Consider the following 14,941-nt stretch of genomic DNA (forward strand, 5'->3'; position numbering starts at 1 on the left):
GGGGTAAATGTAGGGGTATGGGTGGGTTGCGCTTCGGCGGGTCAGTGTGGACTTGTTGGGCCGAAGGGCCTGTTTCCACACTGTAATGTAATCTAATCTAATCTGAAAGTAAGATGGCAAATATCTGAGGGATTCATCATAAGGGCTCATATTAAAATAATTAACTGGCCTTCATTTCAGGGGATGATGAATAAACTGCCACCAATGGAAATTTATACAGAATGCTCAAGTATTTCCTCCTATTAAATGTTTAATTTTCCATATTAATTTCAGAAAAAGACAGCAAGTTCAAAAAAATGCTACTCAACACAAAACATTCTTACCAACAAGTGCTAGGATCACAGTAAGTAAAGGAGCTGCAGGAAATGCAATCGTCATATTCATCTCCAACATCTGCAACAAATCAACTGAAAGAAAAAAGTTCATTAATTGATAATGTATTATGCCCATGTTTTGGATCTTATATTAGACTATGCAGCCCCTTTTCAAATGCACAAGCCATTTTTTTTATAATTAGGATGGACACAACATTACACCCATTATATTATTGCTATAGTTTCAAAAATTAAGTGGGGAAGAACATTTTGCAATATTATTTGACCTATTCTTACTTGATTAGAACTACTGAACCCTAAAGGCAAATAAAGCATGGAATGTATTGGAACAGGTGGTACAGCCAGAATAATCACTAGTAATAAGATGGGTTATCGACTATTGCACAGACTTACAGTAAAAAAAGCACAGGAAAGGCCATTTGGCTGTATAGCTCCATTAGAACCTCTCGTGTTGAATCCTATCAGCATAATCGTCTACTCTTTTCTCCCTGATGTGCTTATTTAGAATTGGGCTGGTTCCTAATGTTATTATAGCATTACTTAACAGAAAGCAGAAAGTAATGATGCAGATTAATAAAATCTTGACCTGATTGGCTTTATTTCTGGAAAAATAGAGAAGTAGAAAGCTAGAGTTAAATTTTTATTTAATTTTGATTAGACCCCACTTAGAATTCTGTATGCAATTGAAGTCACCAAACTATAAAATGTATTAGGAGGGGCTCTTGATGGTGCAAAACATTTACAACGATTATACTAGAAGTGCAAGATAATAGCTATTAATAAAGGATGGCCTAACAGAGGGCTTTAGAATATGAAAGGCTTCGCTAGAGTGGACATAAAGAGAATGTTTCAAGTTTTGGTCTTCTCCACAAGTGAAGTGTATTAATATAAAATAGTCACTGAGAAATTAAATGGGGATTTCAGAGGAAACATTTTTACCAAAAAAGTCATAATTTACATAGATGCATTTGAACAGAGGCTAAATCCATAAACATACAATCTGGTAGGACAAGGGCAACAGGTACATAGGAACACCACCAGTGCAAGGTCCCCCCAAGCCAATCATTCTGACTTGGAAAGATGTTGCTGGTCAAAATCGTAGCACTCTCCCCTCAGCAGTATTGTGGGTCGACCCACACCAAACAGACGACTGAAGTTCAAGAAGGCAGTTCACCACAACTTAGCCATGGGAAATAAATGCTATTCCAGTCAGCGATGCCCACATACCATGAAAGTAAAAGAACTCTAGGTTACAAGGCCCTGTCTTGAACATCATCCTATTTCTAGATTTTGCTTTGGGTTTACTGTATTGAAGGACAATGATAATCATTCAAGTAAACTTCTGATGTGACCTAATGGTCCCAGAGTTGCCAGTCACGATTAGAAGCAAGCAGCATACAAGGTCAACTGTATAACAATTTACTAGGTTGCAGAGAATTGGAACAAGACCAAAGGAACTTCCCAAACTGAAAGTGCTCCTCCCAACCTTTGGAGGGACACAGTGACATTAGACCAGCAATGGACCTCAAGTGTTGCAAATATACACTGCATTAAAGATTAGCATGCAATTTCCTTATCCGTTTTCTTTCTAGAATTTTTTTGAAAAGAACAAAAGCTGAAATGACAAGCCAAAAATCATGGGACACACTTTGAATCAATGTGTGATGCTAGAGGTGAAAGTGAATGGCATATTCAACTATTTCCCAGAATATGGAAGGCAATGTCCTTGAGGTTCCACAAACCAGAAACTGTATTGGACTAGCCGTTCAATTATCCTAGCTTTCATCTACAAGACAGAAGGTAGGGTGCCATGGAATACTCTCCACTTCTCTAGATGAGTGCAGTTCCAATAACATCAAGTAGTTCAACACCATTCAGGACAAAACAATCTGTTCCACCTATCACCTTCAACAACTATCTCCCTTCATCAATGACACACAAAGTCAGCAGGGTGTACCATGTGTAAGCAGCACTGCAACATTTCATCAAGATGCCTTCAACAATACATTCCATATCAACAGCAACCTCCACTATCTAAATTTACAGGCAAAAAGATGCATGAGAACACTAACACTACCACTACCACCAGCACATTCCTGTACAAATCTGACTTGGGAGTTACATGATCATTCCTTCGCTGTTGGCTGGGTCAAAATTCTAAAACCCACTTCCTAACAGCACCTACTCTGAACGATATTGGTTCAGGAACGCAGCTCATCATCACCTTCACAAGCGTAACGAGAGATGGGCAATAACTGCTGGCCTACTGTGTGCCCACATCTTATGAATAAAATATTTAAAATGTTCCAGCCTTGGCTCAGACCGCAGCATATCCATCAGGAATAGAAAGTTGTGTGTGGAATCTAAGGATATAGGGGAAGCGCTTAATTAATACTTTTTGTCAGTATTCACATTGGAAAAGGGCAATGCTAGTGAGGATATGGAGATACAGCCTACAAGATTAGATGGGAAAGTGTGAGGTAGCTCACTTCGGAAGAAATAACAGGAATGCAAAGTACGAGGGCCACTGGTAAAACTTTTGGCAATGTAGATGAACAGAAAGATCTGTATCCAGGTGTATAAATCTCTGAAAGTCTCCGCCCAGATTGATAGGGTTGTTTAGAAGGCATATGGTGTGTTGGCATTTATTGGTAGAGGGATTGAGTTTCGGAGCCACATGGTCATGCTTCAGCTGTACAAGACACTGGTATGGTTGCACCTGGATTATTGCGTGCAGTTCTGGTCACCATCTTATAGGAAGGAATTGGAAGCTGTGGAAAGGGTTCAGAGGAGATTTACTAGGATGTTGCCTGGTATGGAATGGAGACCTTACATGGAAAAGCTGAGAAAAGCTGTTTTTATTGGAGAAAAGGAGGTTGTGAGGTGACTTAAATCGAGACGTATAAGATAATCAGAGGTTAGATAGGGTGGGCAGTGACAGCCTTTTTCGTTGGAAGGCTAACATGAGGGGACATAGATTTAGGACAGATATTAGGGATAGTTTCTTCACTTAGAGAGTAGTAGGGGAATGGAAGGGCCTACCTGCAACAGTAGTAGACATGCCGAAGTTAAGGGTATATAAATGGGCATCAGATATACATATGGATGATAATGGAACAGTGTAGGTTAGATGGGCATCAGATTATTTTCACAGGTCGGCACAACATTGAAGGCTGAAGGGTCTGTACTGTGCTGTAATGCTCTATGTTCTACATTCACTTCCAAAATCACAAGATTCGGATTCAAATTCCACTCAGGGTTTAAGAGCAAAACTAAAGGCTGACACTCAAGTGCAGTTCTCAGGAGTGTTGTATTTTCAGTGATGCCACATTTCAGACTCAGCCATTAAACCCAAGACCCCATCTACTGCTGGGGTGGCTGTTAAAAAAAATCAAATGGAGCTATTTTCAATGAGAGAAGGAGAGCTATCCATAAGACAACAAGATGGAGGAACAGAAGTAGGATTTTCAGTCAATTAAGTCTGCTTCACCATTCAATGAGAGCATGGGCTAATCTGACAATCCTTAACTCAATTTTCCAGCCTTTTCCCCATAATCCTTTATTCCCTTATTGACTATGTCTTGGCCAATATTTACTCCTAAATCAACGTCACAAAACAACTCTGATCATTATTACACTGTGGTTTGCGAGAGTTTGCTACCTGGAAAGAGCATGCTTCCTACATTATACAAAAAGTACTTCGCTAGTTGTAAAGCCCTTTGATGAGTCTGATGATTTTGGACAGCACGATGCAAGGATAACTCTCTCTCCTTTTTTGTTTTAATGGCGCTTCTGTAATTTCATCTTAAACGGTCACCTGCTTGAATTTAAGTGAACCATTTCACCAGGCATTAAACACTCATGCATTAGTATTTCATAGCACAACATGGAATTGATGCATGTAAACAAGGAAAGGAAACCAGGGTTTATTTGGTGAATTTATGTCTTTTCCTTGTAAGCATTTGGAGAAAAACTTAGCAAACTATTATTATTTAAATAAAAAGGCTACAGTTCCTGTTCACATTATGTGAAATTCTCAATAATGAAGAAATCTTAAGGTGTGAACTTACCAATAAAGACAAAAATCTGATGATGAGAGTAACGTAATAGCATTGAAACTGATAGTGTCTGGGGAAGAGAAAGAAACCAGTCAAAGCTTCTCCTAAAACAGAGGATTCATTGCGACTTGTGACCTATAAATAATTTCTAAAATTCAACTGAAGATGAAAATTGCAAGCACTAGTAAGTGTATACCACAATATGCATGTCAAATAATAAATCCAATATCCTGCATCCATTACACAGGATAGATGCCAAGGATACAATTTAATTCACAGTAATTGAGATCAGCTGTCAATTCAGGAAATTAGACAATTAAAAACTTAGCAAGAGATGAAATCACGAAATAGGTTTTAGATCAGGACATACTAAGAATCAATGTCTTACTTTTCCATGTTGTAATTCTCACTGGAACAACAACTCCACATGGAAAGATGGTTAAGCAAAGAGTATTGTCACACAGCTACTGGACTGAATAAACTTCAGGGTGAGTGAGGTGAGTGAGGTGAGTGACCCACACTGCTAGTTGATACAGCAGTGCTTTCGCTGTTTGAATTCATGTATTGCTGGGCATCAGAGTGCGTCTGCGAAAATTAACAAACAGTGAAATTCACAACTAATCTTGGAGGAACCTGTTTGGGAGAGGCCACAGCACAGAAACAGATAAGTGAATATTTTAAGTGTGGTCTTACAGTAAGTCTGCAGTAGTGAGTAGAGTAGGTTTGTTCTTTATTATATGTTGTATTGCGATATTTCTTTTGATTAAACTTCAAAAATATAAGCCGAATGTATTAATTTAACCTGAAGCAGTGTTTTGTAGAGGAATAAGACAGAGCTATTTTCTGGGTCTGTAAATTGAAAGAAGCAAAAATGAGTGATATACTCTTCTTGTCGGCTGTGGGAGTTTAGGGAGAGTTTACGTGTTACTGAGGATTATATCTGCAATAAATGCCATTGGTTGCGAACCCATTCAGGTCGAATGGATTGGTTGGAGAGACAGTTAGAGGCAATGAGGAATTTACAAGATCAAGGTGATGTGATGGATGGCAGTTATAGGAAGGGAGAAAAGTCGCAAATATAGTCATACAGATGGGTTAAATCTAGGAAAGGTAAGAGAGGAGGTAGGTAGTGCAGGAGTTTTCTGTGGCGATCCTCATTTCAAACAAGTATGCTGTTTTGGAAAATGCAGGGGGTGATGGATTCTCAGGGGAACATAGCACAAACAGCCAAATTTCTGGTATTGAGACTGGCTCTAATGCAATGAGGGGTATGTCGAATTCCAAGAGATTGATTGGGTTAGGGGACTCTCTAATCCAAGGCACAAACAGACATTTCTGTGGCCAGCAGTGAAAAATCAGAATGGTGTGTTGCTTTCCTGGTGCCAGGATCAAGGATGTCTGAGAGAGGGTGCAGAATGCTTTCAGGGGAAAGGGGCCAGCAGGAGATCATTGTACACATTGGAACCAACGACATAGGTAGGGGAAAGAGTTGAGATTCTGAAGGGAGATTACAGAGAGTTAGGCAGGAATTTAAAAAGGAGGTCCTAGAGAGTAGTAATATCCGGATTACTCCAGGTACTATGAGCTAGTGAGGGCAGAATAGGAGGATAGAACAGATGAATGCGTGGCTGAACAGCTGGGATGTACGGGAGAAGGATTCACATTTTTGGATCACTGGAAACTCTTTTGAAGTAGAAGTGACCTGTACAAGGAGGACAGATTGCACCTAAATTGGAAGGGGACTAATATACTGGCACGGAGATTTGCTAGAGCTGCTCAGGAGGATTTAAACTAGTAAGAAGAAGTGAGTCAAATAGTCAGGGCAGGCAGGGACAAAGCCGAGAACAACGTAGGACTGATAAATTAAACTGCATTTATTTCAATGCAAGGGGCCTATAAGGAAGGCAGATAAACTCAGGACAGGGTTAGGAACATGGGACTGGGATATCATATCAATTACAGAAACATGGCTCAGGGATGGACAGGACTGGCAGCTTAATGTTCCAGGATACAAATGCTACAGAAAGGACAGAAAAGGAGGCGAGAGAGGAGGGAGGTGGCATTTTTGGTAAGGGATAGCATTACAGCTATACTGAGGGAGGATATTCCTGGAAATACATCCAGGCAGGTTATTTGGGTGGAACTGAGAAGTAAGAAAAGGATAATCACCTTATTGGATTTGTATGATTAGATTAAATTACTTACAGCCCAACAAGTCCACACCGATCCTCCGAAGAGCAACCCACCCAGACCCATTCCCCTACATTTACCCCTTCACTTAACACTACAGGCAATTTAGCATGGCCAATTCACCTAACCTGCACAGTTTTGGACTGTGAGACGAAACCAAAGCACCCGGAAGAAACCCACGCAGACACGGGGAGAACATGCAAACTCCACACAGACAGTTGCCTGAGGCGGGAATCGAACCCGGGTCTCTGGCACTGTGAGGCAGCAGTGCTAACCACTGTGCCACCATGCCGCAATAGAGGAAAGCATACTAAAAGTCTTCTTCACTCTATCTACCTGCAACTCCTAGTTCCTAGGGAGTGCTGCTGAAGAAACAGTCCTTGGAGTGCAGGTTCACCGCTCTTTGAAAGTGGATTAACTGGTAGATAGGATAGTGAAGGCAGCGTTTGGTATGTTTTCCTTTATTGGTCAGAGTATTGAGTTCAGAAGTTGGGAGGTCATATTACGGCTGTACAGGACATTGGTTAGGCCACTGTTGGAATATTGCATGCAATTCTGGTCTCCTTCCTATCGGAAAGATTTGTGAAACTTGAAAGCGTTCAGAAAAGATTTGCAAGGATGTTGCCAGGGTTGGAGGATTTGAGCTACAGGGAGAGGTTGAATATGCTGGGGCTATTCTCCCTGGAGCGTCGGAGGCAGTGGAGTGACCTTATAGAGCTTTATAAAATCATGAGGGACATGGATAGGATAAATAGACAAAGTCTTCCTTTTCCATGGGGTAGGAGAGTCCAGAACTAGAGAGCATAAGTTTAGGGTGAGAGGGGAAAGATATAAAAAAGACCTAAGGGGCAATTTTTTCATGTAGAGGGTGGTATCTGTGTGGAACGAGCTGCCAGAGGAAGTAGTGGAGGCTAGTACAATGCTGTTATGGTTCTGTTCGCCGAGCTGGAAGTTTTTGTTGCAAACGTTTCGTCCCCTGTCTAGGTGACATCCTCAGTGCTTGGGAGCCTCCTGTGAAGCGCTTCACAGGAGGCTCCCAAGCACTGAGGATGTCACCTAGACAGGGGACGAAACGTTTGCAACAAAAACGTCCAGCTCGGCGAACAGAACCACAGCAACGAGCACCCGAGCTACAAATCTTCTCCCAAACTTTGAGCTAGTACAATTGCAGCATTTAAAAGGCATCTGGATGGGTATATGAATAGGAAGTGTTTGGAGACTTATGGGCTGCGTGATGGCAGGTGGGACTAGACTAGGTTGGGATATCTGGTAGGCATGGACAAGTTGGATGGAAGGGTCTGTTTCCATGCTGTACATCTCTATGACTCTATGATTGTATGCTTCTTAAAACTTAATCTTTTTAATCATCTGTCTCAATTGTCACCCCATGTGGCTTGACATTCAAATTGTGTTTAACAATGCTGTTGTGAAGTGCTTTGGGATGTATGACCATTATAATGGAACTTTGTGAATGCAAACTGGTGTTGGTTGAAGGACTTTCTTTGGTGGGGGCAGAGGAGAAAGAGAAAGTAAGTCTCCTGATGACACGTTCAGTTCACAGTGTACCCTTGGGAGTGAAAAGAAGTTAAGCTTTTTCACCCGTACATCTGGAAGTTAACTGCAGGAATAACAGACATTAATATGGCTCACTAACATACTTACAAATATAACCATGATGACAAAGGCTGCCAGGTAGGAGGTTCTAGCCATCCACATGCTAACAAAACGATAGTGTTCCCCAGACACTACATTGCGCAAAAATCCTGGTTGAAAAATAAAACGTTGGTGACATTTAAGATGCAATCGCCACGTGAAGCAAAATGGTAACATTTTAATTCAAATGGCTTCTAAAATCCTGCAATAAATTGTTTATATCTCATCAACAATGTCAATTACTGTATTTTGAATGGAGTTCACATAAGGAGTTTGAGCTGTAGAGCTGCACTTACTGTTGCTTAAGTGGTTCTGGCAACATATCAAACTAAAGTTGTTTGTATGGTAATTTCCATTAACAAATATATATAAGTCCTTCAATGATTAATTATAAATTATACCAACGATTACAGAGTTAAACAGAATACATCAAGAGTAAAGATCAAGAACTGAATCGATTCTGATATATTTTGAATTTAGGAATATCTGTTTCGGGGGAAGAAAGTTAAATTCTGAAACATATTACAGACTGAGTTTGTGCTCCCTGAAGCACAGGAAATTAAGGAATGAACTTATTGAGTAGCAATTATAAGACCAGCAATCAGATCAGTTAAAAATTTAATAGAGTGTAGACAACTATGAAAGAATTTGGAAAACAATTTTCAGTTACGTGAAGAGTCAAAATTGTCACAAAGCTATGTAGACCTCAGAAGGAGGTTCAAGGATAGGCTACAAAAGGAGTTGGTATATAGAAGAAATGTTCAATTTGCATCAGTCCTCACTCTTGAAGACTATGTTCAACTAATAGAATTTATTGATTTTAATAGTAAAACTCATTATCAGACTAACATAATATTTTAAAATAGAATTAAGAATTTGGAAATAGAGCAACTAAGTCAAATTATATTTGCCCAAGTCTCCTCAGAGATTGGACAGATGTTACATCAACCCCAGTTGCATTTTAATACCTACTACACTCTGGGTTGTAGGCTATAAGGTAGCTAACTTTTGTCCCTATCTTTTAAAAAGCCAATAAGCCATGGGTAATGTCAGGCCCATTAATTTGATTTCAGTAATAGGAAATACCTTTGAGAGAGTCATTAGGGATGCAAAATATGCTTGAATGCAAACCTCAAATCATTACGCCATCATGGACATTACACCTTTATTGTGTAAATAATGGACATATTAGGGATACCCAAAAAGGTTTCATTAAAGGTTTCATGCTTTAAACATTAGTGTATAGTTGATGTTCTCATGAAGATTATGAATGAGGGAAACCAAATAGACAATCTAACTTCCAAAGCTTTTATTAAGTAATGTAACAAAAAATCTGTACAGGATTATACTTTCAGGAATCAGTGAAATATGGGGTTGCTTTAGGAACTGACAGGCAGGATGCAGGTAAAGAGTTGTTATATATGGCTTTGGATTTGTTTGAAGCCAGTCAGGCTGCAGGGAATACTGTTGGGACCACAGTTCTTTACAATTTTTCTTCATGATCTGGATGCACAGACTGCAAATCTGTGCATAATATAGTTAAAATACCGACAGCCTGAACTCCAAGAATATTTATATACATACTGTGGTTCATTTTTGTATTAACCAAATAAACTATTATGCCTTATGAGTGTAAGCAATATCAAAAAAATGACAGTACAGTAGTAGCAGAAGGATGGCAGGAGCAGAGACAAGGGATAATATGGCTAAAAGTAAACTAAAGAAAAGCACAAATAAGATAAGAATAGCAAGTAAAGGCAACTATGTTCTCATCTGAACACACACGAGACAACTCAATTAAAGTGATAAGCTATAAAAGGGAGCAAACCTCAGAAATCATTACGCCATCATGGACATTACACCTTTATTGTGTAAATAATGTACATCGGTGCTGCCATAATAACACTGATAATAGTTTAGAAGCATTGAAAATAACCAAGGGTTAAACGAGATTACCTGGTCAAAGTAGGCAACAAGGAGTACATGTCAACTTTCTACTGGATAGGTTAATTCAGGTATAAAAAATTTATAATTAGGTTAAATTGGACTCCATGGGCTTTGATGTCTAAAAGGTACTAGTAAGCATTCCCTAAGGTTGCAGAAGAATTTGGCCAAGAGTGTGGGATCTTCTAACAGTCATAGCCAAGGAAAGAACCAGCTGTGTCCATTTCTCATACTGTATGGATGATGATACTGTGACACTAGCTGGCATGGTTACACTTGCGCAGATTGCAACTTCTGTTATTCCAGGGAACAACAAGCAATATAACACATCATTGCACTTTGTGAATTACTACATAGATACTATAGTGTAATGAGCCTTGCTTCTACTGAATAAAATATTTGATCACTATCACTAATAATGGTCAAATTAAATCACTTGGAACTCAAGTTAAAAGATAGATCATCCAGAGCACTAAACTATGAAATTATGAAGGCCATTATGGTACTGGGATTGTAAATGATGCTTGTCTCTTCAACTGGATCTTAATTTATTGTGAGATCATGCTCGTAACTGGTATGCTGTTTAATTTGAAAGTGCACTGTTATCCACGTGGACAAGTTAAATGTCCAACAGTGATAACTGATCAAGCAAAGTATTTAAACAGACATAGAATTAAAGGAATCTGGATGCACTTAGATTTCTAAAGCAATGTAGTGAAGTGAAAGCTAGAACAGAGAGTGCTGGGTGCATTTATAGGATCATTGATAAGTGGAGACATACTAATTTGAAACTTACAAGACCCTGGTAAAGCCTCACTTCAAATACTGTCTGAGTTTGATGCCTTCACATGGCATGTTACATTGCAGCTTTTGACAAAGTGCAAAGAAGACCGAAGAGACTAATTCTCAGTATAAAACATTTCAGTTATCAAGATATGCTGAGAGTTACAACTATGCTTTACAGATGTGTAGACTTATTAATGATCTGACTACACTTTATAAGACTTAGGCCTAACCATTGTCCATGGCATTACTATTTATATATTTCTAATGTCAACATGCTGGGAGTTACACTGACCAGAAATTGAACTGCTATCATCATTGCTCCCTCGCCAAAGAGATGACTCTTTCCACTCTCAGGGTGGGTGTACAGGAGGACAACTTAGAAGCTTAACACCATGCAGGACAAAGTACCTGGCTTGATTGGCACCCCATTCACCACCACAACATTCTCCCTTTTCATCACCAATGCACAGAGGCAGCAGTGTGGACCATCTACAAGGACCACTGCAGTAACTGAAAAATTCCACCAAAAGCACATTCCAAAGCTGCAACCTCTACAGTCCAGAAGGACAAGGACAGCAAATGCATGGTTACAGCACCAGCTGCAAGTTCCCCTCAAACCACACACTATCTTGACTCCAAACAATATTTCCATTCCTCCACTATCAATGGGACAAAATCCTGGAACTCCTTTCCTAATAGCACAGTGGATGCCCATACACTCCAAGAAATGCAGTAGTTCAAGGTGCCACCACTTTCTCCAGGGGTAAATAGGGATTGAAAACAAATACGGGCCTAGCCAGTGATGCCCACATCACAAGAATGATTTTTTTTAAAAAAATGAATGGAATAGATTGTGTTCCAGTTGACAGTTTGGCAACAATAAGGTTGGAAAAGAACCAGGTTCAGAATTCGAAGTTGCAGAAAGGTGTCATCTAGGTTCCACATCAAATGATGTTTCTTGCACCAGGGAGTAGTGGACCTCAAACAAGGTTGTTGTTTTGCATGGCTCACGCTGATTTACTGAATTTCTTCAAACAAGAAATGGGCCTGAATCTGGTTGAGGAAGACATTACAACTTAAGGTAGGTATGTCCTACAATGAATTCAGGGCCAGTGATCTTCCAGACCCTTTTTTTTAAATCATCTGCATGCACGAGGCAAGAATTTTCAATATTCCTTCCCCTCTCCATTTTGGTCTGAGCTTTTACCTGTTTCTTACTCATATTTCCTGTTTCTCAGATAATCATAAGGTTTTGATAGAATCGACGGTATCACAACTGTGTGAAACAGTCAGATGGACCAAGGGTTTAACAGTCCATTGCTGTTCATATGTTTGTCAAGGATTTGATAGTTATCCCTTATCTTCTCCAATAAGAGTTCAGATTAAGGGTGGACAGCCGTAGGAGTTGAGCCACTCAGAGGTGATGTCAAAAAATGGTTTTTCACAAAATATAATGGAAATTTGAACTGATTCCCCAAACTTACATCGATAAATTTTTTTTTTGGTGAGTAGTTTACAACTTTGAAACAGAAGTGATGGATAGAGTTAAAATATACATCAGCTGTGATTTAACAGAATTGTGAAATTCCCAAAGGGCTGAATGGTATCCTCCTGTTTTCCTTTAAATTGTTTACTTAAGAGCCATCTGCTCTTAAAAGTCACCAAAGCAAAGTATATTAGTAAAATACCTATATTGACATATTACTGAAGGCAATAACTTTAAAAAATTGACGCTTCCTTTTGTTTTAGATAATGCATGCTAACTAATGGTTTTTTTTGCAGAACAGAAGACTAAATCCAAAGTATAAAGGTACAGTTGATTGGTTTAAATGCTAGCTGAGACTAGTCAGCCATTGTTGTGGTGTTAATTGAACTCACCTTTGTTTTCTTCATTTTCAGCCAATGCTTTCACACTGGACATCAATATATCATCATAGCCTAAAAATTCATCCAAAAGAAATCGGCTAAATCCATCCCCAAAGCAAAGATCTTTCGTTGGATCTGTGAACAAAATTGCATAATGTAAATTAGCTATTTGTAAATTCTGGTCACAATTCATGTGCTGCGTCAAAAGCACGAACAACATTTCTCACTATCAAGATATGTTCTTTTTGACAGTGTGTAAGAGAACTTTTCACTCTATTTAAGAGCAAATCTTGGATTATTACCCAAGTATTCTCATGGAACAATGATCTGCATGAAAGGAGGAAAAGAAGTGAATGCCCTTTAAAATGCAAAACTGCTTAAATGATATATATTTGCCTTTCATGTAAAAAGCACCCTTGCAATCAGAGAAGAACCATTTAATAATGAAATCAGGCTTCAATGTTCTCTTCAAGATACTGGTTAACAGCAACACTACACCATTAAAACGTTTTGACTGGAAATTATTGCATTCTGAATGGACTTTCAATGAACTTGTAAAAGACTGGAATAACTCTTGTGCAATAGTGAACAAATCTCAAAAGTGCATAATACTCCCACAAGCAGCCAGAAGATGTAAAGGTTATTCTATGAATGACCAACTCATCATGTGGTGAAGACCATTAAATGAACATAGATTGATAAAACAGCCACATTCTAATTATGATCAAAAAGTGTGGCGCTGGAAAAGCACAGCTGGTCAGGCAGCATAATTTGGAGCTGGAAAAACAACATTTCAGGCACAAGCTCTTCATCAGGCATTATGCTCAAAACATCGACTCTGCTGCTCCTCGGATGTAGCCTGACCGGCTGTGCTTTTCCAGTGCCACACGTTTTGACTGATCAGCAGGTCTCACTTTCTCCACATTTTAATTATGACTACTTAGTTATCCCCAGCATGCTGGGACTCTTTCACATAGAGAAGGCTAAGGGGGTGACCTAGAATTATTAAAATTATAATGCCTTTGAAATTATGGAGGGATTTGGTCAGATAGAACAGAGAATAATAGAAGTTGCTCCCACTTGTACAGGTACATAATCATAAATATAAAAGACATCAATAAATAAATCTAATGAGGAAATCAGGAGAAACTTTGCTACACGTAATAATTGATGTGAACAGCACTGATGATTTTTGGTGGAAGCTAGATAACACGAGAGAGAAAGAAATTGATATAGATGCATATAGGATTAGATGAAGTACATGGGCATAAACATAGAAACTGATTGGGCCAAATGGCCTATTTAGTTGCTATAAATTCTATATAATTCTAATATAGCACTTGCCAAAATTGTTTAGTCAAGGTTTCAAATTGGGGCAAATAATTAGACCACAATTCAAAGTAGAGGCAACACTAGGAAGAATTCAATCTTTACACCTCTAACTGAAGAGCTTAAGTGAAAGTTTAGGCTAAAATTTCAAAAGCAAAAACAATGTTCATTTATTTTAAAGCAGACATGCGAAATTCAAGTCGTAATAAAATCGTTAAGCAAATTACCTGATCACCAACTTATGAAATATTTTGGCTTCGTTTCAGCAAGTTGAGGCTTAAGATGAGGTCTTGCAGGAATAGTGCTTGCACCTTACAAACTTGTGATCTTTATCAAATAGAAGGGCAATGGGAGCACAAGTATGGGAATAACCCCACCTGCGAGCTCCCTTTCAGGCTACACACCATCTTGACTGAGAAGTAGATCACTTCACTGTGCCTTCACTGCCACTGGTTCAAAATCATGTTGCTCCCACTGTAAGGTGAATTTCCCCAATTCCCCACACAAAAAAAAATGTGCTCAAGAAGAGTGCTCACCACTATATTCTGGGTAACATATTCTGGCTCAGATAGCAACATCCACAATCCATGAATGAATAAAAAGACCCAAAAAAAAACAAGTCTGGATTAGGATTAAAGAAGAGGCAGATCTCAGACAGTGCAGCAGAGATCATGTCCAGGAGGCTTAGATGCTAGAGGAAATAGTGACTTAGTGGTAATGTCACTGGGCTATAATTCCAGCACCTCAGGCCAATGATCTGGGAACTGGAGTTCAAACCTC

At 39.1% G+C, this 14,941-nt stretch overlaps 1 protein-coding gene across 2 annotated transcripts in view; it reads right to left on the minus strand.

Annotated features, from left to right (window-relative positions):
* The window catches only part of tmem259 (transmembrane protein 259), a 56,896-nt gene that overhangs the window by 15,709 nt on the left and 26,246 nt on the right, over positions 1 to 14,941 (minus strand). For both annotated transcript variants that reach the window (XM_043721021.2, XM_043721020.2), the window contains exons 5-8: positions 12,845 to 12,967; positions 8,246 to 8,346; positions 4,406 to 4,463; positions 324 to 407 (exon numbers count right to left, since the gene is read on the minus strand). In XM_043721021.2, coding sequence (XP_043576956.2) covers positions 324 to 407; positions 4,406 to 4,463; positions 8,246 to 8,346; positions 12,845 to 12,967 — 366 coding nt within the window. The remainder of the gene's footprint in view (positions 1 to 323; positions 408 to 4,405; positions 4,464 to 8,245; positions 8,347 to 12,844; positions 12,968 to 14,941) is intronic.

The sequence above is a fragment of the Chiloscyllium plagiosum genome, unplaced genomic scaffold (assembly GCF_037043375.1).
Source record: "Chiloscyllium plagiosum isolate Xiang-an unplaced genomic scaffold, Cpla_swu_hap1 HiC_scaffold_28, whole genome shotgun sequence".
Lineage (NCBI taxonomy): Eukaryota > Metazoa > Chordata > Chondrichthyes > Orectolobiformes > Hemiscylliidae > Chiloscyllium > Chiloscyllium plagiosum.